At 42.1% G+C, this 26,219-nt stretch overlaps 1 protein-coding gene and 1 long non-coding RNA gene across 5 annotated transcripts in view; one reads left to right on the top strand and one right to left on the bottom strand.

Moving 5' to 3' along the window:
- ARHGEF12 (Rho guanine nucleotide exchange factor 12) overlaps nucleotides 1-25,906 on the top strand; it is an 88,744-nt gene extending 62,838 nt beyond the window's left edge. For all 4 annotated transcript variants that reach the window (XM_079954641.1, XM_079954642.1, XM_079954640.1 and 1 more), the window contains 18 exons: nucleotides 219-254; nucleotides 862-1,016; nucleotides 1,653-1,799; nucleotides 2,278-2,363; nucleotides 3,319-3,444; nucleotides 4,463-4,577; nucleotides 5,493-5,593; nucleotides 5,809-5,886; nucleotides 7,695-7,770; nucleotides 8,125-8,292; nucleotides 9,366-9,453; nucleotides 14,936-15,025; nucleotides 15,230-15,306; nucleotides 15,699-15,929; nucleotides 16,959-17,420; nucleotides 18,068-18,378; nucleotides 20,077-20,149; nucleotides 20,913-25,906. In XM_079954641.1, the coding sequence (XP_079810767.1) occupies nucleotides 219-254; nucleotides 862-1,016; nucleotides 1,653-1,799; nucleotides 2,278-2,363; nucleotides 3,319-3,444; nucleotides 4,463-4,577; nucleotides 5,493-5,593; nucleotides 5,809-5,886; nucleotides 7,695-7,770; nucleotides 8,125-8,292; nucleotides 9,366-9,453; nucleotides 14,936-15,025; nucleotides 15,230-15,306; nucleotides 15,699-15,929; nucleotides 16,959-17,420; nucleotides 18,068-18,378; nucleotides 20,077-20,149; nucleotides 20,913-20,923 (2,431 nt within the window). In that variant the 3' untranslated portion in view covers nucleotides 20,924-25,906. The remainder of the gene's footprint in view (nucleotides 1-218; nucleotides 255-861; nucleotides 1,017-1,652; nucleotides 1,800-2,277; nucleotides 2,364-3,318; nucleotides 3,445-4,462; nucleotides 4,578-5,492; nucleotides 5,594-5,808; nucleotides 5,887-7,694; nucleotides 7,771-8,124; nucleotides 8,293-9,365; nucleotides 9,454-14,935; nucleotides 15,026-15,229; nucleotides 15,307-15,698; nucleotides 15,930-16,958; nucleotides 17,421-18,067; nucleotides 18,379-20,076; nucleotides 20,150-20,912) is intronic.
- LOC307203804 overlaps nucleotides 1-26,219 on the bottom strand; it is a 446,600-nt gene that overhangs the window by 348,302 nt on the left and 72,079 nt on the right. The gene's annotated exons all lie outside the window — the stretch shown is intronic.

Here is a 26,219-nt window from a genome sequence, read left to right as displayed (position 1 = left end):
GAAAGTGGGGCACCAATCTACGTAGAAACCTAGAAAGGCAATGGTATTCTAAATTTCTAACCTGTTCTCTCACTCGACATGTAGCATAACACACTCCTAGATGGTATGGAACCTTTATGCACAACCTAGAACTTTTGTTTTAGACCATGCTATAAGATTTGTGACTGGCTGCCTTGCTCCATCAATCAGTGTTTGATAAATAATTATTTCCCTTCTAGGTTAGCAGAATCAGGAACACCAAAATCTTTCCGCAAGTAAGTACAAATGTGAAAGCAGATTTTGTCAGTGACACCTGAATTGGGCAGAGTTCGCTAGAATAAGTATCTGCTTGTGCTGCCTTCAGGTTAGGGAGGGCTTCAGGTTTTTAGAGGTGTTTTTAATATTTTGTTGGGAGCTGCCCAGAGTGGCTGGGGAAACCCAGCCAGATGGGTGGGGTATAATTTTATTTTATTTTATTTTATATATATATATATTATTATTTTTCAGATTCAAATACATTAATATAAAGTTCTGTTTGGATACCTAGGCACAATGCAGGACTGCTTGATATAAGGATAAGGTGTCAATAAAAAAATGCGGCTTGAAAACTTGCAGATTTTAATACAGTACCGGAATGTTTTCAGGAGAGATTTCCACCCCTTTGCATTGATCTACAATGTTACTTTAGTTAAATCACTTAGTTTCTGGCTGCAGCTTTTATCTGCAGAGGTCATCTACACATTCCATTTCTCTAACCACAACACAGGCTTTTTGATCAAGTCTCTGGGGTGTTTTATTATTAGCTCACATTTCTTATTTTTCCCATCCCACAAAGTCCTTTCCTAAAATTAAAATATTTCACTGGAACTTCTCTTCTCACAGGATGGACAGTGTGGGTGCTGTGGATAATCAGAGTGAAGATGAGCTCTTTGATTTTGACATGGAGACAGACCCACCCAACTGGCAGCAGCTTGTGAGCCGTGAGGTGCTGCTTGGCTTGAAACCCTCTGAGATTAAACGGCAGGAAGTGATTAATGGTAAGTTTTTATTTTTCATTGATCAGATTTACTTTAGATTGTCCAACCCTCCACATGCCAGTACCACCTCTGTCTTCATCAGATTGCTCTGAGTAGGAATTGATCTTTTTTACAAACTTCAGCTTTAGAAATCCAGGTACACAGATGTTGAAGGACGGGTGGAGGCTATCCTGGTTCAGCTTCTAAGATCAGGATCTAGCCGAGATAGATTGAAAGGTGGTGGAACAGCTCAAAGGGCAGCCTGAAGGCTTTTCAGATTTCTACAAAAGGCAGTCTAATATTTTTGAAAGGCATGATCTGAACATAAATCCAGAGCTTTTTGGAATATTTCTTAATCTCAGTGCATGCAAATTTATAGTCTTTTTGTCCAGAAGGAGCTAATACACTACTTGGGACCAAATGCAATCATTAACACATCTTCTTTTTTGCATATTCAGTTTTACCTCTTGGGAGCCCTCAAAAACAAGCAGCGTTTCCCCATAGATTTAAGCTGCTGACTATGCAAGATGATCTGTTTCCCGAAATTGTCTAAATCTGATTCTCTAGCTCCAGATTTTAAACTGTTTAATTTCTTCCCATCCTTTTCGGTTTTTCCATGCAAAGGCCATTTCACCTCTCTTGTCTCTTTATTTCTAGAGTTATTTTACACTGAGCGTGCTCATGTCCGAACACTGAAGGTTCTTGATCAGGTCTTCTATCAGCGTGTGTCCCGTGAAGGGATCTTACCTCACTCTGACTTGCGGAAAATATTTTCAAATGTGGAAGATATCCTCCAGCTCCATGGTGAGTGAGGGCATCTAACTGCTTTCAACCCTGCTTTAAAACAGTAGTGGCAATATGCACAGGCTACTAATGTGGCTGTGTTGAAGTAAGAGCAACCCTGAGGTAACAGACGACTGTGTGCAACTTACCCAACAGGGAGACCTTACAGAAGAGTAATTGGACATGCAATATTTACAAAATACTGTTCTTGGGTTTCCAATTTTCTATAATATCTGAAGCCTTTCTTTCTTGTTACGAAGCTCCATAAGTTTCTGGTGTGCACCTGGCTTTCTGACACAAGCAAGGACTTTTGACTCACCTCACATGGAAGGGGCAGCACAGTGAGGGTTAACTCTGAACTGATTGGCCAATGTTTGCCTAAACATGGAAGCTCTTTATTGCTCTCAAGCACATCAGGCGTCATTGGATTGGAGCAATTGCATGAATAGTTTGAAATTGGTTGGTAATTTCCTCTTTCTTCTTTTTCTTGGTTATTTAGCTGGATTGAATGAGCAGATGAAAGCAGTGAGGAAAAGGAACGAAACGTCAGTTATTGATCAAATTGGAGAGGACTTGTTAACTTGGGTAAACTGAATTCTGTTTGCTTCCCCCCCCCCTTTCCTTCTGAAAACTGAAATGTTTTGAGAAACCAAAGATTGAAGTAGCAAATAGAGCCACAGGTCAACATGGGCAATTTGTCTAGTCTGAGAACCCATTATCAGGAATTCTTCATTTCTAAAAGAATAGCATTGATCTGGGGGAGTCAAGTTGTGCAAGATGAAGGGAGTTCAGTATGGTGTACGTGTTTCATTTCTCTTACAGTGTATCCATCTATCTGAGCACTTCTTTTATTCAATTAACAATAAATGAATGAGTCATTTAGCTTAAAGGTGACCTACAAAACGGGGGAGGACTTGTTTATCTCTCTAAAAGTTGTCTGTGAAGTTCAGATAGCATAAAACTTGGATGCGATACTGGAAATGAACCACTGTAAAGTTATAAATTACTTCATCAGTTTTGTGGATTAACCCCCCTTTTATTCCAAGAAGAATCAAGATCTTATATGGCTTATTTAAACTATTGTCCGATTACATTCCTGAGACAAGACTTTTATCATAGAAATCCTAGGTAGACATGTACTAGTAATGGCATTCAGCAAGCTATAGTTACCCTAACCCCACCATGATAACTACCCAAAAATAAGTGGCACCCATATCTACTTGGCATTAATTTACTTTCTATATCACTATTTATTGAGTTTTACATGGGCCATTCTTCACAGGAATCCAAAACTTAAACCATAACATGAATTCCTTCTTCCAATTTTTTTATTTGAAAAGACGGGCCAATGGTTGAGAACTGGGAATAGGGGCCATAGGAGGCTGTTCTTCTGAGGTACTACACAGCCCTATTTTGGATACATTTTTGACAACATCTCCTTTGTTAACAGAATAACAGGGCATGCTAGTCTTTATGTCATTATATGACCTTTCTTGCTTTGTGCTTTGCTACATTTGGTTCCCTTGGTTTCTTGTCTCAGTTCAGTGGAGCAGGGGAGGAGAAAATGAAACAAGCCACTGGCACTTTCTGTAGCAACCAGCCCTTTGCTCTGGAGGTGATCAAGTCACGACAGAAAAAGGACTCTCGCTTCCAGACTTTTGTCCAGGTAATTTTGTTTGGTATAAATCTAGCTTATACCTGCTAGAGGACCGGTACACGTTGTAGATTAGGAAAAACCAATGTGGATTTAAAAAAAAAAATTTTTTTTACTACCATCTTTGGTAGAAGAATCTTAATCCTAAATGCTGCGTGGAATACACCAATCTCCCATTTCAGACCAAATGGGAGATGGTCTATATAGTACAGTGAACTAGAAGATATCCAAGACATTCCTTTGGTGAGCTCAGCAAGTCAGAGGCTGTGTTTAGGGAAGCTTTTAATGTTTAATAGGTTATTGTATTTTAGTGTTTTGTTGGAAGCCACCCAGAGTGGCTGGGGGGACCCAGCCAGATGGGCGGGGTATAAATAATAAATTACTATTATTATTATTACCCAGCTTGCACTGCTCCACGTCACGTGCATGAGATGGCATGACCCCTTTAGATGGACTTGAAGACTGTCCACACGTCTAGTCTGCAGGCAGTTAAGTTCTCAGTTCCCAAAGTAGGACTTCACAAGAAGCTCTTAGAAGTGTGAAATGCTAGTTATCTTAAACTAGAGTAAGCGCAGCACTCCTTGTTGAGCAATGAGGGGAGATGTGGTGGGGTTTATGCCATCCATTACTGAGGAAAAGCCTTTTCACATTGGTTGGAATGTCTGGCAATTTGGAAGCAGTGGGAGTTCTGAAAAACGTGTTGTGCATTTTCTCCATGGCACTAAAGACTTAAGATGGCTCCTCTTTAAGTCGGTGACTGAGATTGATTGCCGATGATATCAGGTCCATATGAAGTAATGAGGGAAGGAAGCCACCACCAGTTTTTGTGATGAGCCTTTCCTCTATATAATTGCCCAGTACAACAGGGCTGTGTTGTCTGTCTGATAAATCTTAGCGTTCCTTGACTTGTATTTAATTGCCAAAAATGTGAGCTAGCAAGACATTTATATGATGAATAGACAGTACACATTCAGGTAATTATGGCCTTAATAAAAATGACAAATGCTGTTATTATGCTGTTTAAATTTAGGATGCTGAGAGCAATCCACTCTGTCGCCGACTGCAGCTGAAAGATATAATTCCCACTGAGATGCAGAGGCTGACCAAATATCCCCTTCTGCTGGATAACATTGCAAAGTACACAGGTACCATATAGCTCTTTCAATTAGTGAGTGGTTGGGACTTCAGCAGTTGCAAAAGAACAATTTGGGTTTCAAAAGGAACCTGACATCCATGACTCATTCTATTCAGTACCGTCAGTCTTTGCCCCTAACGTATTGCCACGTTTCCTCTCTCAAGTGCCAAATGTCTTTCTCTGAATTGGTGAGGTAAACTACTTTCCCTTGGTCAACAAAAATGTAATGCAAAAAATATTAAATTCTGCTGAAATAATTGTAAAGCATCCCTGTGAGTTTACTCGGGATGGAAGAACTATGAGTGCTTTGTTTTGTCATTACTGTTGCTGCCTTTCTATATTCTTAATTGCTGTAGCATGCATGCAACAGAACCTTGCTAAATTTTGGTTAAAAGTGCATCTGTGTAATACTATGTAATACTTTTATGGGGGCTCATCAACCTGTAAAGGTAGCTCATCTTAGGAAAAGGAAAACTGATCCTAAAACCTCTGCTACCTTGCAGCTATACTCATTCATGAGAGAGGCTTCAGAACTTAACATTTGACTTCACCCCCAGAGACGCACTCCTTTTCTCATGTCAATAACAGATGATGTGTGTTGTTCACAGCTTGTCCTAATAGCAGGGTTGAGATTCTTGAGAGTGTGCTATACAGTATACAGCTCTCATTTGACGCCAACAATGTACATGACATGTGCTAATGATATGTTAGGAAATACAGCAGTGACTTTTTGTCACACTTCTAGATCTTTTAAGTTGTAACATGAGAAGGAGGCATAGTAATCAGAGAATATTATATACACACTCAGCATAATGCTCTCTTTTTTGTATTGCTAATTGAGTCAAGTAGAATGTGACAACTTCTACAAGTACGTTTGTGGGCTATTCTCTGGAGACAACTGTCTTGATCACTGTTTCATTTCTAGAACAACCTGGGGAGAAAGAGAAAGTGAAGAAAGCAGCAGATCACTGTCGGCAGATCCTCAATTATGTGAACCAAGCTGTCAAAGAAGCAGAAAATAAGCAGGTGAGAGGAAGGGGGAGGTCCATGGGTCTGGGTCTGGAGAAGCTAAGAGGGAGGGGTGCTGCCGTGGTGTGTAACATCCATAGCAAGAGGATGGAGACCACATATGTGCAACTGTCGTCCTAAAGGGATCCCAAATTGAGATCAAGTGCTGTTGCCTGGATGCAGCCATTTAGTCACGCCAATGTAATTGGCTTAATTTTCTCTTTCATGTATAGCATTTGGAAGACTACCAGCGACGTCTTGATTTGTCTTACTTGAAGCAGTTGGAGGGCCCTATGCTGGATGAATTCAGGGTGAGTGGAAACATTGTGAGATGAGCCCTGTCAATTTCATCAGCTTTTAATGTATTCTTAGATCCTTTTGCCACCATCTCCACCTCCAGTGTCACCACATACAATATTTGTAGCCTATGGAATGTACTGGTGGTGGTACTTGCATCTTGCATGAAGCTGCATATTCCCTGGAGTTATTACTTACTATTGTTTTTCTCCTGTAAAGTCTTTAGACTTTCAGCTTCTTGCTGCTCCTCATTTTGTAAGCTCTATTAGACTTCCATATTTTATTTCATTATTTCTTATTTATTTATTAAATTTCTGACCCACCTTTCTTTCCAAAGGAGCATAGAGTTTTCATGTTAGCTGACAATAGTTGGTTTTTGACATTTATTACCTGCCCAATATGGAATCTCTTAGTGAAGAGTAGGGAAGGGGTTGATTTAATATCAGTCAATGCTACAAGGCCCACCAGTTAAAACACAGAGATCTGTTAGGTTTTGCTGTGCATTGTATTGACAAAAATAAAGACATGAAGTTTCATCTGATCAAATGCCTTTTTCTAACCCATAAAAGACCAGCAGCACTTTAATGAATTAAGTAACTTTTAAGCCAGTCAGTTGACTTGCACTGTGGGATATACATGTGCAGGCATGTTATAAAAATTCCTGTAAGTACTCTCCTGGAATATGTTTCTTTAATTGTGAATTTCTAAGAATCTCAGAATTACTTAGGTTCATGCATGTCATGAAATTCAGAGTCTATCATTCAGTAGCTTGTAATACCATGAAGTTTAAAATTCTACCAGAAAAGTACTACAAACTGTAAACTGTGATATAAAGAATTCAAGGTGATCATGAAATGTTGTGATGGCAGTGCTTGAAAGGTCAGAAAGGAAGGGCTCATAAAGATTCTATTTTACATGCATAACGCCTCAGTATTGGAAACTTTCAGGTGCGTGACAGGCTTTGAGAACTTACATGACCTTGCAAGTACCTATATATTTGTAACCCCTGTTGGTTCATTATCATGCTTTTGATTTATAGTCTGTCATATTCATAGGACCAAGGGTGGGCTATGGAAGTTTGGTGAATCAGCAGTTTAATTTGCAGATTTGTGAAATGAGGAAAGATGATAGGGGCCCCAAATAGATGGTTCTACTGACGGTCCTTTGTTTGCTATGCAAATGACTAGAGCAGAGTCTTGGGTTCATTGTCCTTCCCTCCCCTGTTTGAGCATAAAGGGAGAAGATTAGAAACCTATACTTCTAGTTTATGGCAAACCATAGTTTGCTGCATGTGGCCAAAAGAACAAATTACGGTTTTCCATAAGCTAGAAGCAAAAGCTCCCTTCATGTAATGTAGTGGAAGGAGGAAATGTGGAAGCCCAGTGGTTGCAATTGCTTCTGTAACTGAAAGTCATGGTTTGTCATTTTTGGTGAACGGAGCCTTTGTACAGACTAAGGAAACCTTTCCACTCCAGTCGTTATACTAGAATTTGATAGGTAGGCAGAGGAATTCTAAATGTTAACTATCTGATATCAAAATATTCAAGAAGTCCTGCATCTGGCAAAGTGAACGCTAGCTCATGAAGGCTCTTGTTACAATTTATCTGAATAGTCTTTGAGGTGCCCCGGGTTTTGAGTTGCTTGGGGCTATACTTAAGGTGAAATTGGCCCCTCCAGCCTTTTAACTGGGTACTGGTTTTCGTTTTCACACTATTAATGTTCAACTGTCATAGTCTGAAAGATTTCCACTATGGAGTCCTCCAGTCAGTATTGGTGAACCTCCTGTGAATGGTGCTTTTTTTGCTCTGTATTATGTTGACAGAATTTGGATTTAACCAAGAAGAAGATGATCCATGAAGGGCCTCTGACGTGGAAGGTGAATCGGGACAAGACAATTGGTAATCATGTATATTATGTTGACAGGCTTTTTGTGTGATTTTTAAGTAGAAGGGGAAAATCAGGAGGTGCACCTGCACAAGTTAGCTACTAACAATAATGTATGTAGGTTTCTTGAAGCTGATTAAGCTATTTCTGGGCATTTTGGAATGGGTTGGAGGATCATTAAGATTATGCAAGGACACAGCAGTGATATGCAAGATGATTCAGTCCCCTCTGTAGTTCCAAGGTGAATTATTTGCATGCCTTGCTGAGAGAGCACACTGCTGATTATTGTCTCTGCGTGGGTTTGCCGTCTATGTGCCACAGAGAGTGATCAGTAACCCATTCCTGACTGCCTTTATAACCCACTGCAGATCTCTACACGCTGCTGTTGGAGGATATTCTGGTGCTTTTACAGAAGCAAGATGATAGACTGGTGCTGAGATGTCACAGCAAGATCCTGGCTTCTGCTGCAGAGTGCAAGCATATATTCAGCCCTGTCATCAAACTGAATACAGTGCTGGTTCGCCAGGTGGCCACAGGTTAGTGCAGCTCCGAGGGCCAGATGGTGGCAGAAGAAAGATGGTTTCAGGAAGATAGTTTTGTCTAACAGAGCCATTGCTCAGGTGGAAAAAATGAGTCTACACTGAACTAGAGCTGCAGATCTGATTACAGTCTGCTTATGCATCCTTGTAACTGGATCAAGCCTGAACGGCGCAGGGAAATTGTATGAGAACGTTTCCCCCCTCTCCGTGTTCCCCACAATCAGTGCCTTGAAGCAAGGTTGTGTCTGTTGGGATGAGCCTAATGTTATCTTATTCTGCTTTTGAAACTTTGCCGAAGTATGCCTGCCTAAGCTTGGAACAGCTTTGCTGTTAGCTACATCTACTGTGTTGTATCATTTAAGTAGCTCCGACATTTACTTCCCAAAGCACTCCTTTAGTTTTCTGTCCTCACAGTAATGATGTGAGTAGGTCACTGGTATTCCCAGTTTATTATTTTCCAAGGCCACATAATGAATCCATGGTAAATATCAGACTTGAAGCTCATTCTTCCAGGTGCAAGCCCAACTTTCCGTCTAGTTTACCATACTTTCTAGAAACTTGACACCCCTGGGTCCTAGATTTGCTTGTTAATTGCGTTAATTTAGGGTGCATGATTGCAACTTATATGTGCTTATTATTGTTCATCAGTTGGTTTAGAGTTCATCAGTTGTCTGCTTTGTTCATACCAGGAGGAACAGTCTCTGTTCAAATGTATTGTTTCGGACAGTATGGCCAGACAACACTATGGTCTTATTGTTTTTGTTGGAAATAACATAGCTGGATTAAACACCAGTGTGCACTCAGTGTATAATCACCCTGCAGATTTGAACAGAGCAGACACTCCAGTAATATTTCTTCTTGGGAATTCAAGAAGTCAATATAGGGAGCAGTAACATTGCTCTGCCATCAATTGTTGAGCACTAGAAATGAAATCCCATCCTGTATTCATGCAGTTCTTTGTGCGAGTTCTCCTCCCCAGCCCTAGCTACAGTACAGGCCTCCTGATTTCTAGGTAAAACAAAACAAGACAAGACGCCATCAGATTTAACTTGTTCTGTATTTCCCCCCAGATAACAAAGCCTTCTTTGTCATCTCCATGTCAGAGAATGGAGCCCAGATATATGAATTGGTGGCACAGACGGTTTCTGAAAAGACTGTGTAAGTGAGCTTGGCAGTCATCGCCAATGCAGTGTGCTTATCATTTTCTAAGGAGGGAGATAAATCTTGTGTTCCAGATCTGTGAAGCAGCTTCCCACTCAAAGTAGTATAGTTGTTTTTAGAATTCCTGATTTCCCCCTCTTTACAGCCTCTGGGTTAATGCTCTAAACTCCTCTCCAGCTAGGAAGAATGGGGCATATACTTAGAGGGATTCAACTGGTATACAGCATTGGAGCCTACATAGCTTACCTATCTGTAGAGCTGGCCTTGGTTGTAAGCTTAAGTCAGCAACACCTCCAAACTTAGATGGTTGAATACCTTGTATCTGGTTACATTTAGTAATGATTCAAATAGAGAGATATGATGCTTGCTTTCAGTGAGATATAATGTTGGACAACCTGTTTCTTTTTTCCTAAAATAAATGAGCTAGTATAAATGCCATCTTCTTGCTTTGTGGTCTTCTAGGACTTCTGTCTCAATTGACTCAAAAGCAGGGTGCAGGGTACACTCTTCAAGCTAGAAGTCTTGATGAAACTGCCCAATTTGCTGTTTCTGCTGCATTTTGTGCCCTGCAGTAAATTATGCAAGGTTAAAAGGAACAGCTTTTTTCTGGGCAAAAGTGGTCTAGGCTGCTTATAGAAATTTTGAAGTCTTGGCATGTCCCCACCTTTTATTTAAAACTGCTACAGCTAAGAGAGAGAAGGGAGACTCTTAGAAAATTTGTCAGCTCCAGGGAATTGGCAGTGATCCAAACCTCTTGCTGTTTGTTTTAATAGTCCTCAAGTCTTGCATAGCAGAAAATTGTCATTTCCTCTTTCTGCATGGTGTTTTAATTAAGAGTTTGTTTAGAAGGTCAGGGATTCCAGAAGTGACTATGCCATACTGATTTAAATACATACATACATACTATCTTAAGACATGGGGAAATTGAGGGCATCTCATAAATTTTGCTCCTTGTGTGAATTATATACTCTCTTCTTATTTTACTGTAATCTTCTCAGAAGAATCCATTATATTACAGTACAATTTTACAAGATCATATTTAAGGTAAAGGTAAAGGTATCCCTGCCCGTACGGGCCAGTCTTGACAGACTCTGGGGTTGTTCGCCCATCTCACTTAAGAGGCCAGGGGCCAGCGCTGTCCGGAGACACTTGCGGGTCACGTGGCCAGCGTGACATCGCTGCTCTGGCCAGAGCCAGAGCCAGAGCCAGAGCCGCACACGGAAACGCCGTTTACCTTCCCGCTGGTAAGCGGTCCCTATTTATCTACTTGCACCCGGAGGTGCTTTCGAACTGCTAGGTTGGCAGGCGCTGGGACTGAGCAGCGGGAGCGCACCCCGCCGCAGGGATTCGAACCGCGACCTTTCGATCGGCAAGCCCTGGGCGCTGAGGCTTTAACCCACAGCGCCACCTGCGTCCCTAAGATCATATTTATATGCATTTAAAAAGCCTAACTCTGTTATTATCAAATATATTTCCTGAAGCAAATTTAAGTAGCTGAAATCACCACCATGTGTTGAATGCTATGTCAATTATGTTCCATCCGCCTAACAGTACCATACAATGCAGCCTATAATGTGGTTGGGGTGGGTGAGTGGGAGGTTGCTGCCAGTTTCTCTAATTGAATACTTTCTCATACTTTCTGTTTCTGAACTCACCTCTATGTAGCATGAGAGATGATAGCTCGGCTGTTATTTACACGACTCCTTTCTCTTGACTCAAATCCTGTTTTCACAGAGGACTGCTCTTTCAGCCACTAATTAGCACCTTTGAAGCAAATCCCAAAGGCGGAGGGGGAACTAACATTGCAGAACAGTTATGTCAACAGGCCACAGCTTTGCTTTCAGAATTTCCTTCCCATGTTACTTGTTTTATTATTATTTCTTTAATTTTTATCCTGCCCTTCCTCCTGGGCAAGCCCAGGGCAGCAGAAGCAGCAATGGCAAAAGATTACAAAAAACAAAACCCTACTACTAAACACAATTTAAAAACATTCGTAAAAACATTCTTAACCAGTGATCTCATGGGTGCCAAGGACAGTGTGTTTCAGCTGCCAAATGTTTGGGCAAAGAGGAATATTTTAAATTTTCTCCTGAAAGTCAGTAATGAAGGAAACAAACACATCTCACTAGGGAGGGCATTCTACAAGTGGGGAACTGCTGCTAATAAGTTCCTCTCAGGGGTCACTGCCAACTGAGTAACCCACCAACAAAGCCTCGCATGCTGATCATTTGGTCCAAGATGATGGTTAGTACTTTCCCCAATGTTTTAGGTATTTTGCAGTGTTCAAAACTCCCTTTGTTCTAGGCACATTTTGCGACAGGGAATTTCATTAATGTGAGTAGTTTCTGTGCTCTGGGTGCAGTACTGCACCTAAGATTTCAGATTAAAACTGCCACTGCTGGAAGAAAAGGAGGACCTTTTTCAGTTTCCCGACTTCCAGCCACTCTGAAGACTGGAGAAGGGACCATCATAAGAATATTAGGGGGGTGGGCAGGAGAAGTACGGCTTTTTTTTTTTTTTGCAGTCTTCAGATGAGGACTAGACCATGTGAAAAATGAACATAAGATTTTAGCTGCAGCTCATTCATTTTCAGCTTTGTATTCTTGTTATAAAAAAGTGTGCCTAGACACTCTGTTGCAGTGGCCATAATCTAAGTTTAAGGTGCCATTTAGCTCCTAGCTTTCATATCTCAGTTTCTAACATTGGTACTTTGGTCCCCAGCCATTTAGGGATTTATATGCTAGGAATAACATATTGAATTTGGCCCAGTAGCTCACTTGCAGCCGGTGCAGAACTCATCCATCAGGCTACCCACTTACCAGCCTAGTAGCTGCATTCTAAACTTGCTGCTCCCATTGGATTGTCTTCAAGGGCAGCCCCACACACAGCTGTTTACTGTAGTCCAAGTGGGAAGGCACCAGAGAATGGACAACAGAGGGCAAGTTATCCAGATCTAGGGAAAGCTGCAGCTGGCAAATACGTCTAAGCTTTCCTAGCCACAGAAGACACTTGAGTGACAAACGACAAGTTGGAATCCAGGGCTACTGCCAGGCTATGAAGCTCTTCCTTCGGGGGGGGGGGGGAGTGCATCTTCTCTCAGGACAGGTTGTACACCTAGTTCCCGGAAACAGGAACCACCCACCTATATCATATCCATCTTACCAGAATTCAGCCTCAGTTTATAAGCTTCCATCCAGCCATTCACTACCTTCAGACCTTGGTCCAACACCCTTTCCTGATTCAGATGGGATGGAGAGATAGAGCTTTGTGTCATCTGCATAACAATCGCATTGTGCTCCAAATCCCCAGATGACAACTTTCAGTGGTTTTATATAGATGCTAAATAGCATAGGACACAGAATGGACCCATGTGGATTCCCATAGCCCAAAAGCCATGAAGCCAAGCAACAATCTCCTAGTACAGTGGTGCCCCGCAAGACGAATGCCTCGCAAGACGTAAAACCCGCTAGACGAAAGGGTTTTCCGTTTTGGAGGTGCTTCGCAAAACGAATTTCCTATGGGCTTGCTTCGCAAGACGAAAATGTCTTGTGAGTTCCTGCGGGTTTTTTTTCCTCCCCCCCCCTTTTTCTAAGCCGCTTATCCGCTAAGCCGATAAGCCGCTAAAAGCCGCTAACCCGCTAATAGCGCTAATCCGCTGAGCCGTCAATGGGCTTGCTTCGCAAGACGAAAAAACCGCTAGATGAAGAGAATCGCGGAACGGATTCTTTTCGTCTTGCGAGGCACCACTGTACCACTTTCTCTTAGTGACCCTGCATGAAGGAGTGGTAGAACCACTATAATTAAGTACCTCCAACTCCTGCCTCCCTGAGTCATTCCAGACGAATACAATGAGCAGTGGCGTCAAAAACTGTCGAGCTGCTAAGGAGACCAGCAGGGTTGCACTCCCTCATCTCTCCTGATAGAGGTCATACAGGTTATGCCAGAGATTAAAATTATTCATGCAAGAGGCCCAAATGGGCTTTTTGTGTTGCGTGTCTTGGGATGTGCCTTGAATTTCTTTCCCTAATTGATAATGTTTCTTCCCACTCAATAGTTAATCCTGAATGGCATATTTAGCGGTTTGCTCCTGCACACTAGACATATTTGGTGACTGTAACAGGATTTTGAGTTTAAAAGGCATCTTCTGCAGCATCTTCCTGTGCACACTGCAAATGCTTTGAAAAGGCATGAGGAGCATTAATTATAAATTTGAAAAGTTTGCTGCAGAAAGAGAAATCTGCAAGTCTGTCTTTCCTACAGGCAATGTGCAATTAAAATGACTTCTTCTGTGTACCTAAAGATCTCAGCAGCCTGACAAGTTTTGTCTGTGTGTTTTTGTTCACCTACTTGAAATCTCAAATGGGCTATTAAGTTCTAAGTGGAGGAGTTAGAGGTGTATGTTTGGGGATAGTTTCTGCAGTGATTCTCTGCATATTTAATAGGTTGCAATGTTTTCTGGTGTTCAGCAGAAACTCTTTATTCATCAGTTGCCAAATAATCTGACTAGTTTTTCTCAGTAAAATGTTACATTGCTGGAAGTAGTTTGCATTTTCCAGGCAGACTGCACATTGTGGAGCTTTTCTTTAGCCAGCATGGAAGCAGTGGTTGTTAGTTTCTTAGCAGATTATTTTTTTAAAAAAATGTAAATGGGATGCTGAAGGTGGGACAGAACAACTTATTTCTCCTTTGCCAGGGGTTGCATTTCCTGACTTCTCTTTCTTTCTTTCTTTCTTTCTTTCTTTCTTTCTTTCTTTCTTTCTTTCTTTTTCTCCCATTGCTGCATTTGTACATTTCTTAGGGCGTTGGTGTTTGGTTTATGGGTGTCCACTGATAGATGTGGCAGGATCAGTTAGTTTTAATGCATTTTTTGTCATTGCGCGTACCTTAAAGATTTAGGGAAACCAGAATAGCTACATGCTGTGCTTTGTCACCAATTTCCCCCTTTTCAGTGCTCTGCTGCTGGGATTTCTCACATCAGCTGCCCTCCCCGCTCTGGGTCCCTTTAGCCCTCATCCAGTAGCCACTTTTTTCTTTTTGGCAACTGAGTACATGTACAGCAAAGCAGCATGTGCTTCAGCAATAAAGAATTTCCTTTCGTGGGTTTGTGTGATTGTGGCGGAGACCCTGTGCAATCTTAGCTACTTGGCCATTGCAGAGACAAGGCTTCTTGTTTTTAAGCTGTTTTTCCCTCTCTCCATACTGAACAGTCATTTATTGCTTCTGCTCACACAGCAGCCCTAAGAGAAGGAAAGAAATGTATGCAAGGAACTGGCAAAGGTAAATTTAAGCCGATGGGGGCAAACTGAAATGATAGGTTGAAAGAGTTGTGAGCAGCACTGAAACCTCTTGTCCCTGTGTATTAGAAAGATGTGAGGAAAAGGTGCAGGAAGAATCAGTTAGCAGTTTTGCTAAAAGTCGGCACACTTCTTTTTTCTTGGGCATCATGTTTTACACTAGTTCTTTTTTTACTTACTTACAGGTGGCAGGACCTCATAGCACGGATGGCAGGAACAGTAAAAGTTGGACGAGGTAGAAGCGTAATTCCATTTCCGCCGTCTGGGCCATGCGAGTAAGTTGTGTGTTTGCTTGTGTACATACACACAGGCACACACACTCTGGTTTTAGTATTGCTTTTCAAACTCCATACATTATAACCGGGCAGGTGAAAGAAAGAAAGAAAGAAAGAAAGAAAGAAAGAAAGAAAGAAAGAGAAGTTGTGGATGGTGATACCACTTTTTATGTGGTTGATTTGTTTTCTCTCTTTGGTTTACAGGGAAGATCATGAGGAGGAAGACCAGCAGAAATTAAAGGAAGAACAAGCTACTCCTGATAGCAGCATGCAGAGTCCAGGTAAAAGTTACATGCTTGGTACTGGGTCCCACCACTGTGGCGTGAGTTACCTTTATACCTTTAATGGTTTATGGCAAATCCAAGGTTTTCTTTATTGTGAATTGTGTTTCAAGTGTTAGATGTGCACATGGCACAAAAGTCACTTTTGAGCCATGGTCCATTTATTCCTTCCAGGTTTGTGTCTCTTAATAGCCCAATGTATCTATTTATACTTTACTGTCTTCTGTCCCCATCTCCAGGACTAGAAGCATGCGTGCATTTAGCATGTTTAATAGCAATGTTTATATTTTGTTAAAGCCTTCCTAAAGCTATAGGCTAAGAGAGATAGAAATTTAAATAAGGTATTTTAAGCAGGTTTGAGTTTGCATTGATTTTGGTGGTTTGTTTGTTAGATAAAGATATGGGACTGGAGTCTCCTCTGATGGCGAAGGTTCAGTCTCCTTCAGCAGCAATGTCTGAGAAGCTGGAAGAGGAGGAGCTCCTGGAGGCAGACAGGCAGTTTGGAGAAAAACCAGCAGCAGAGTTGCTGATCAAAGAGTCCTCTGAGCACTACAGCCACACAAGTCCAGAGCACTTGTTCCAAAGTTCAGAAGAGCAATGGGCATTGGATGCACTAAGAAATTGTAAGTAGCTGAGGATGTGTGGGGCCCAAGAGTAAGTGAATGGTGGATTTGATGGTACTCAACTGTTGTCCATTGCCTCTTGAGCTAAATGAGCATCACCTACCCATTTTGGTAGAGAGAGAGAGAGCCAAATATGACAGAAAAGAGCTATGTGCTGGCTGGTTGTGTGTTTTGGTAAAATACCTATTAAAATGAAATGGTTCTTTGGTACCATCATTAGGTTGGTGAATTGGTGGTATAATAATATAATATAATATAATATAATATAATATAATATAATATAATATAATATAATATAATATAATATAATATTTAATACAGTTTGTCTTACAGCATGTCTAAAAACATAATGAAAACATCAAGCATTAAAAACCTGATACTGGGCTACCTTCAGATCTCTTCTAAAAGTTGTATAATTCTTTATCTCCTCGACATCTGAAGGGAGGGCATTCCACAGGGAGAGAGCTCCCTGTTAAAAAAACTTTGCATTCTTTAAAAGCAGCAGGTAATTTTCTCCACTTCCTAGATTGCCAGTTGGTCAAGATATACACACATAGGGATAAATGATGGGTTGATAAAATCTTTTGCCTACTCAACCATGCCTTATGTCTTAGAGAGGTGTCAGGAAGGTGCAGCTCAACCACCAAAATGTGCTTTCTGATAAAACCAGGCCTAGAGCATGAGAACAAATGAAAGGCAAGGGATATGGCTGCTGTGCTCCAGGTGTCTCAGAAAAGTACCACTCTACCTAGGCTGGGAAATGGGATGAGATTTGTGGAGGAGCTGGCAGCTGTTGCCATGACATAGAGGTGCACATGGCTGCATTCAGATAACATGTCAGTCTTTGGATTATTGTCTCCTGACATGTCTTATATCTTTCACCTTCTCTAAAAAGAGAAAAGGAGCTGGCTGCTGAGTTCATGCCTTCTCAAGAGCACCAGTCTTTAACATAACATTTATGTGCACAAGTTAATTTCAGTCGCAGGAGATGACCTGCAAGATCTGTGATGTTTTTATGTTCTCTTTCAGTGGGCTTATTGAAGAAATTGCTAATGGAGCAGCTGGGCATGTCTGAAAAGGAGTCTCCCGAAGGCTGGCAGCGTATTGCCAGGCATAGGACAATTTGTCAGAGGACTCAAGTTGAAAGTTGTGTCCAGAGAGGACTACAGTACTCGGACAATGACAAGACATCCCTTTCCGGGGCCAGTAGGACACCCTCTGGCATGGGAACAAATAATTTTGGACCTTGTTGCAGTCATCGGACTTCAAGTGAATTAATGCAACCAGGGGACACTGTGTCAAACAGCAGTCAGTTAATGGACCCCTTGAGCACAAACCCAGATACCCCAACCACCGAGCCTGAAGTGACAGGTTCTGAGGATGGTGGAGAGCACTTTTTTGATGCTCGTGAAGCCCACAGCGATGAGAACCAATCAGAGGGTGAAGTGGCGGAAAGGAAGGAGGAAGAAGAGGTGCAGTTGCGGATCTCAGGTGAATAAATCCCACAGATGTGTAAGGCTGAAATGAAATATATATAATTTGGACAGAGCTCTTAAAACGTCAGTTCTGATGGCACATATCATTGTGAAGGAAGATGTGTGCATCTGCTGTATCTCACTGGTTGTGAGAATGCATATAACCTTCACCTCCCAGTACATCAATTCTTTGGGGGGGGCAGGGGGCCCACATCATCAACCATTCAAGGGCAGTGTTCCATGGAAGAAATTTGTAAGGTGGCAAGTGTGTGAGTACCTCTACCTACCTTCACAAAACTTAAAATGATGTGTTCTTGGCTGCAAATACTGACTTTGGCAGAAGAATTCTGCAGAGGGTTCGTATTCACAAATCCAGGTTCATGTCAGGAGCCACAGGAGAGATGGGGTAGCTTTCTTACCATGAATTCCTGTTTCACCACAGTTTAACCCAAAGCACCTGAGATTAGGGAGAAGAACCTCCAGAGAGGTTTGAGTCCAGTAACGTACTGAATGCATCTTAACATTTTTTGCTAAGGTTACACCAATTTCATACTTGCATGGCATGCACAGGTGTTAGGGGCAGGCACATACAGTATTGTTGCTGCCATCTTAGATGAGCTGCTCTTATCTGGAAGCGTTAGTGTTAAGATGTTGTCTTCACAGGAAATTATTTGATCCTTGACGGATATGGCACAGTACAGGAGAGCTCCACAGATGAGGAGGTAACTTCGCTGGTTCTACAGTGCACTGCAGGCAACAGCACAATGGACTCTGCCCACCAACCACCACCATCTCTGCAAGACACCCGGACAGACGAAGGAAGCTTGGCATTTGCAGAGGAATTAATGGCCTCCCACTGGGAAGCTGCTAAGGAATCCTGCTCAGGTGTACTAAGGCCTCCCTTCTCTGTGGAGTCTTGTGCCCTGATAATGCATTACATCCAGAAGATAGAAGCCAACCTTGAACACTTAAAGGTACAGTGTGTTCTTGTGTAAATTTGGCTGCATTTCTTTTTTCTAAAAACATGCGTAGAACGTGGGAAATTGGGAACAAAAACGCTTCCTGGAGGACAAGGCATGCTGAGGATTTGTATGTCTTTTATTTTCTTCACTGATTTTCACTGTAGCTTTTCAAATTGAGATTGGTGGTGAGTTTTGTACCCTAAGTTCCACGACCAGGAGAGTTCAGTTCAGTTGAGTTTTTCAAAGGGAAAGAAATGAAAACCTTAAGGTAATCCTGGAGAAAGAGAAGGCTTCATGTGGGGAATGTGAATGAAGGGAAAGAGTGATTTTAGGATCCAGTATTGTGAGGTATCTGTCATTCAAAAGCTCAGGCAGCAAGGAGGCGGAGGCTGGAGCAGAAAATCTAGAGGCTAAGATCAGTTTCCATTTACTGAAATGAGTGTGTCAAAAGGCACAGTTTCAGGTGAGAACTTCTCTGTATCTTAGAGGCTCAAAGAGAGACAGGGACACTTTAGATCTAAAGTTGGCAAGCTAGGGATTTGGCCACAGTGAAATGAAAGTACAGGAATCAAAGTAGGGGGAAAGATGTGAAGACAACGCAGCACCTTGGGAAGAAGGGCTGGTTGTTACATGACGGAACCAGGACTAGGGCAATGCTGTCAGAGGCAGGCCAGTTCCTTACAACCAACTGGATGGCTCTTGCAACTTTTTAACAGTCCCAAGAAACCAAAGAGTATTGTGCATCATGTGCGAGTCCAATATGAAGCACATTTTTCTTTGTAAATCGTGTTGATTTTTTTTAATAATCAAGCGGTGTACACATATTATGAAATAAATAAAATAAGGGTTTAAGGGCTTATTCTCTACAATCTGTTTTTTATCCTGGCACCAACCTGAATAAAGACAAACATTGCAAGATAGAGTCCAGTGATGAGGGAATTCAGCCTTTGCTTCATCAGACTTAGGCTTGGCTTCCTGCTGCACCACAGATGGATAAGGTGGAGCAATTAATATGTTTCATTTTTCCAGGCACATGATTGCTCCTGTGAGTGATGCCATGGACATAGGCATAGGATGTACACATGTATTTATAAGTTAGACTTCCTTCCTTGTCAGCTTTGCACTGTGGCTCAGAGATACTCTGCTCACAGATTACTAGGAATGTGGTCCTTCTGAATAAGACAGGAATTTTCATGGAGCGTGAGGTTGACATGTGAAAATGCAACATGGGATTTGACTTGAGAGTCTTCCTGTGTCTCTTCTCCATCTGGGAAATGTGCTCAGTGACTTTTCACCTTCAAGATGCTAGAAAGTGCAGAGTTTTGCTAGCCCAGTAATGATAGTGTGAGAGTTGCTTCAGGAAGATATACAGAAGGCAGACAGGCCAATGCCAAAGAGATGCTAAATTGGGATGAGTGGTGTTCCTGTCGTGTAAAAATGGCATTGCTCGCTTCTGAGGCATTGCCCTTCTGTCCTTGATGGGCTGCTGTTTTCAGCTGCTGCCAAACCTGCAAGACCTTTTCCATATCTGGAGAGAAAACAAGTAATAGCTTGAAAGAATAGGAGAGGTTCTCTCATCACTGGAGTTCTCAGTGGTGGAGGACTGAATCTGTTCCAGAACTTGGCCAGACACAGTTTCAGTGAGTCTGATCTGATTGCCTGTCTGCAAGTGAGCCACAGATCAAATGTGTGTTGGGTTGTATCTTCCAGGAAGTGGAGGAGAACTATGCTACTCTTCTTCAACAAAGGCTGGCTGGAACAGCCCCCACAGATGAGCACTCAGGTATGCCTTACCCATTCCCTGGGCACCTTCTAAACAGAAATACAAGGGGAAACAGTTGTTAATCTTTCTTGCAAAAGTTTTTAGAGCTTTCACTGCAGCTCCTGAATTTTCAGGAAAAGATGCTGGCTATAAAACATTCTAATTCAATACCTGGGTTTGCTGACATTGTGCACCTTTCTCTTAGTGGATTGTATGGTATAGGAGGTGCGCCCTTCCTTGCTGCTCAGCACTCAGTCTACTGATAATGTGATAGTTCTAAGGGCCCAATAGAAGATCAGCTGATAGCTTATTTCATAGTTATTTTTCCATGTTCCAGTGGTCATAATTTACAAACTGACCTGCCCCACCCAGTGTAATATGTTCATTCTTATGACATTTTTGTAGCCTCCTATTTGTAGATTTGAAATCTCTTAAGAAGTGTACAATTCTATAGGCACTTTTACCCCTCTCCTGTATTAGTGTCAGTTAATACAGTGGATGTATCTTCCATCTCAACACCTCATGTTCTTTTTGCAGCCTCAGGGAGCAGACAAATGGAAATAATTGTTTGTGTTTTGTCTTTGGCTCATATATAACTGTTTAGTGCAGAGATGCATCTCTGTAAAGCACCAGAGCATTGGATTGTGCACGTGCAATAGAAACACCTGTGCATAAGATCCATAGTGCTCAGCTGCTACTTTATAATATTGTGTTCTACTTCTTTCTTTCTTTCTTTCTTTCTTTCTTTCTTTCTTTCTTTCTTTCTTTCTTTCTTTCTCTTTAGATAAAAGTTAGTCAAGCTTCTCGGATGTTGGATGGAAGCATCAGCCTCGCATTGGCACCTGTCGGCTTCTGCCTGGACTCTTGCAGCATGAGGGCTATTTCCGTGGACCATCCAAGTGCAGCAGAGTGGGAACTGGGGGGGTTGGGGTGGAGAATGGTTTCCTTTTAGGCCTCTGCACTAGCTTGTCAGGGAGAGGTGGTGATTTTTTTTCTCCTCCTTTGCTACCAGTAATTCTTTTTGATTCCAAACAAGAGGAAAGAGAGGAACAAAAAGAAGAAACCAAATGTATAAAGCTTTGGGTGTAGGATATATAAAAATGTATTTAGACATATACAAAAAAAAAATCAATGTATTTATTTGACTTCATTCCATGTACTGAAAGCACACTTTAATTTGTATTTTATTAGGCCCCAACATCCCTATGCTCCTGGACCCACATTCAGGGCTGCTTGTGTGTGAGAGCATGTCTTGACTTTTCACTGGATTGGATTCTGCCAGCAACCAGTCCACTGCTCAAAAGAGCTTCGCCTGCAATGGTCCCCCGCCCCCTGTGCAGTGACGGTATGCCATGCTGTACACAACCAGGCACTTGAAAGGTTGGCAACCTTTGGGCTCTCCTTGCAATGGCACATGGTGCTTTGACAAGGAGATGAAAGGCTTGGGATTTTTACCTTGGCTTTGAATTCTCTTTGAAAGCAGTGAGGTGGGGCAAAGAATGTGCCTGCTAAGTCACTCCTGGTTTGAGCATCTTCTACCACTGGAGTTAGCCACAGGTACTTCTGAGTAAAATCCCAGGTATGTTCGACACCCAGAGGTGTGCTTTGTTGGCCATTGCATGTGCAGGGAGAATGGGATTGGTTTGGGGTGGTGGGGTTTTGTTTTGTTTTTTGCACTGTTCGTGCCAAAGTGCTCTGAAATCACACTGGTTAGCTCAGAAGCCTCCATGGGAGCAGCTTTGCAGTATTTTTCCTAATAGGAATTCTGACATCCTTGTGTTTTGAAACTGAACCCTGTCTAAGAATGGAAATTGAAGGCTCACAGCACATATGTAAAAACACTGGACATTCCAGACTGGTTACCGGAAGTGGTACAAGGCTGGGTGCTACCTCCATGAGACAGACCGTTCAGGATGCAGCTTCTTCCTTTCATTGCAAGTGGCTGGTTCCCCCCCCCCCCCCCCCCGCACCAGGTTCCCAAATCCTGGCCTTTTTTTTTTTTTTTTTTGGACAACTCAGATCTAAATGTGCCGAACTCTAGAAATCCCCGTAACTTGTGTTCCTCATGTTGAATGTGCTGCGAAGTGTGGAGAATTTTTCTTTTTCTTTTGTTTTCTCCCCCTCCTTCCAGCGTGAAGGTCATACTGCCTGCTCCATTAACACAGAGACACATTTCCCCTGTAGCTATAATGGCAGAGAATCAAAATGCTTGTTGTTTCCCAGTCATGCGAAACACAAACCTCTTCTTCCCTTAGCAGGCGGAATAGTAGTACTAAGAATGGGCAGGCTGTGCAAGGACAAATTTTAAAAACCTCCCCTTCCCTCCAACCGCCAACATTTTGAAACCATGAACTGATGTCTGTCAAGATGGGGGGATAAGATTTTCCAGAAGCAAGTTGTACGGATTGCCATCCCTCTTCAGTGGCAGAAAGTGCCCCAAAACCAAAGGGTCTCCTTCCATATCTGCACGAGCTTCCTTTTATCAGTGCCGTTCTGAGTGCCTCGTGGATCTGCTTGTTCCCATTTCATAACTGCTTGATTCTATAATTTCACGTTGTTTTCCATGTAAAACTTCTATTTTGCCACCTCTTGGCATTAGGAAAACTAGGTGTGCCTGAGTATGGAAGATAAACATGGACCTTTTCAGATTTTAAATAGCCCCTCTTTTTTACCTCTTAGCTAGCAACACTTACCATCATGCTAGCAACACTTTTACATTCCCTTTCCACAGCCCATGTCTAGGACGATCAAGAAATCACGCTCACAACATGGACCTCTCCCTAGCATGAGTAACATTTGAGCAGTGGAGAGTTCAGATTTCCACTGCAGATTGTTGTTGCCGGTCTCTTCGCTGCATTCTGTGGCAGGAGTCCCAAGATCATTGTCTGCTGTAGCACTTCCACTATAGATTTGACCTGCAGAGGTGTCTGGCAAGATATTGCTTCAGCATCTTTACAATATGCCTCTGGGTCAGGTTGCCAAAATCTCCTGAGGATCAACCTGAGAAAGGAGGGCATGCAAGGCGAATGCAGGTTTTGTGGCAAAGCCTGAAGAGTTCTTAGCCATCCTTAGAGGATGTGACCATCTCACCCCCCCCCCCCCGGGAAGTGAAACAGTACTGTGCTCCTGTCCTTTTGGTGGTGTTTGGTTTTGTGTGTTTTTCAGGCTTGTTCTTATGCCATGTTATGCAATCTCCTGTTAAGGGCATTATTCAGCTTATAAGAAAGAGAAGGTGGGGAGAAATGGGGATTGTCCATTGCTCCCAACACAGTATCCTAAAATCACTGGGGATGTCTTAACTCCCTAGCGTGTCTACTGTACAACAGACCCCAGGCACAGATCCATTTTTGTGAAGAGGGTCAACACTAAAATGCACTTTGCGGGGATTCCCATTGGTTTTGGGTGTGTGTGGTCCCCCCCCTTTTTAAATATACTAGAATAGCCATGAAAAATTCCAACCAAAGAATCCTTTCCTGTCCTTCATGTCTGGCTGTGAACATTCCCTTCTTTAGACTGGACAGTAGTATGGAACAGCCTTTTCTCTCTCCTTTCCTCCTCCCTTGCAAAATGAAAAACAAAACAAAACCACAGGCTGAAAAAAGAAGTAATGGAATATTTCATGGACAAGATAACATTATGTTGGCTCCACTGTACATTTTTGTGTTTAACCTGGATTTATAGAAGAAGATTATTGCAGGGGGTGGGGGATTCAAAAGGCAAAGGCCTCGATCCAGATGTCAACTTCCTGCACAGCCTGCTTTTGCATCATTTGGACCTGGTCTACACATGAAGCAGAATGAGTTGGTAGAATGCCAAGAGTGGTAGACTGGTTTGTTCGTTTCTTTGGGTTTATTTTCTTCCTTCTGGGCTGTCCGAGAGCACAAGCAGCGCAAAGCTTTAGATGAAAGTTGGGATTTCTTTATAGAGCACTCAAATTTTCCAGTAAAAACAGAAGGGCCAAAGCAGTCGTCTGTTTGCAGTGCTTTTGCTTTTATCTGCGTTTAGTAACATTAACTCCAATTCTTGTGATAAATCAACTCTTAACAGCCACATCTGAGGGCCTGGTAGACAGTTTCTCTCCCCCACCCCCGTGTGTTGATATTTTTAATGTTTTATCTGAGGCACTAGCTATGCCTGTACCTTGTTGAGTTTATTTTTTAAAACTTGCAGACCATTCTTTCTTTGCACTGTAGGTGGGTGGAATATTGTAAAATATGGTCCCCAGTCCAGTTTGGCACTTTGTCTTCAGCAATACAGATGATGATGATGATGAAGAGGAGTTTGGATTTGATATCCTGCTTTATCACTACCCAAAGGAGTCTCAAAGTGGCTAACATTCTCCTTTCCCTTCCTCCCCCACAACAAACACTCTGTGAGGTGAGCAGGGCTGAGATACTTCAAAGAAGGGTGACTATCCCCAAGGTCACCCAGCAGCTGCATGTGGAGGAGCGGAGACATGAACCTGGTTCTCCAGATTACGAGTCTACCGCTCTTACCCACTCTGATTACAGTGCAGTTAATAATTAGGCTTTTAATAATTTGCAGTTAATAATTTGTAAAGATATAAACTGAAACTTCAGCAAGAAGATATATCACATACTCATTTTTTTAAAACACTTTCTGCCAGAGTTGAGAAAGATTTGTGAGCGGTGGGATAGATAAATAATCCTGGGAAGGAGCAGGAGGGCTACTCACATCCCAGGGCTCTGCTTCCTCATCCTCCCCTCATTCTGCTTGGTGTGTAGATCAAACCTCACTGTGTAAATGCTGTAGTAAGGGAGGAGGAAACAGTACTGAGTCTTCTGTGCAGAGTTTTTAGCACAGCTGTCCTGGGCCCAGTCTCCTGGTTTGACGCTGTTAACCTACCATTTAAACATGCAAGGAATGGGGTTGCTAGGTGGCACTTGCGGACATCGGGCATACAGTACTTGTGTGACCAATTCCTGGAGTGGGAGTGGGCGGAGGTAATTCCTGGGCAATAGGGACCCTTGATTCTTGACAACCAAAGCTTAAGAACAGCTGTGGCCCTGGCTTCTTGGACTCTTCCATGGTTGTCTAAGCATAAATGTTCCAACTTGATAGAAAGCTCCTTTTGAGGTAGAGGAAGTTGTTGGTGTTTGCTCCTTGTGTTGTTCTCATCTGGAATATTGGTGCATCTTGCATCTGATGGATGGATTTGACCCCTTGCTGTCCCCATTTCAAAGAGATCCTTCAGTCCTCCTCCTCCTCCTCCTCCTCCTCCTCCTCCTCCTCCTCCTCCTCCTCCCTCTGTCCCCAGATGCCAGCTGATAAGCCAATGGTCTCCAAAAGGGATACTGCAGCCAGAACACTACACTGCTCTTTAAGAATTAAAAAAAACAAAAAAAATAGTTGTTTTGAAACTTCCTTCCTACTAAAAATGTATTTTATTTGTTCACTATACAATCATATACTCCTTTTAACCGGTTTTACTTTTAAGGAACACAGGAACAATCTGGAATTTGAAAAGCAAAATGCAAAAAAGAAGAAGAAGAAAGAAATCCTCTTAATACCTTGTATTTTTAACTGATCATGTTTGAATGTTTAAGAAAAAAAGAATTTATTGTTCTAATTATCCAGATGTATTGTATGTTTGTAAAATAGCTCTTATTAATTAGCTGATAAGGTGGTATGTTTCTGGAACAAAATATTGCTCATTTTAAAAAAGAGGTTTTGTTGGGTTTGTTTGTTTTTTTGGAATCTGGGAAATAGAAAATTAAAGCATTCAAATGCCAGTAAATAAGCTTAAAGGAACCCAAACATTTGACTATGGTATTTTGTTGAATCCAGCAGATTCAAGTTCACACTCCTGGAGTAGACTAATAGCCTAGTGGACCAGTGATCCTGTCTGTCTGCACTGATTTGGCAATTCCATGATAAAGAACCTCCCTTTCTGACATCTGAGGCTATCAGATCTATTCTCAGCTTATAGAGAGCACGCAACAGTCACAAAAGAATGCAACATTTCTGACTTGTCTTTTGCTTCTCAGGCACAGAACACTCCGCCCCTGCAAACAGAGGACTCTTCTGCCAGTTTCATGAGATTCAGTGTAATCCTTCAAACTAGGAGAGT

The sequence above is a fragment of the Podarcis cretensis genome (assembly GCF_951804945.1).
Source record: "Podarcis cretensis genome assembly, chromosome: 15".
Taxonomy (NCBI): Eukaryota; Metazoa; Chordata; class Lepidosauria; order Squamata; family Lacertidae; genus Podarcis; species Podarcis cretensis.
The sequence above is the reverse complement of the archived record's forward strand: the minus strand, read 5'-3'. Positions and strand labels throughout refer to the sequence as shown.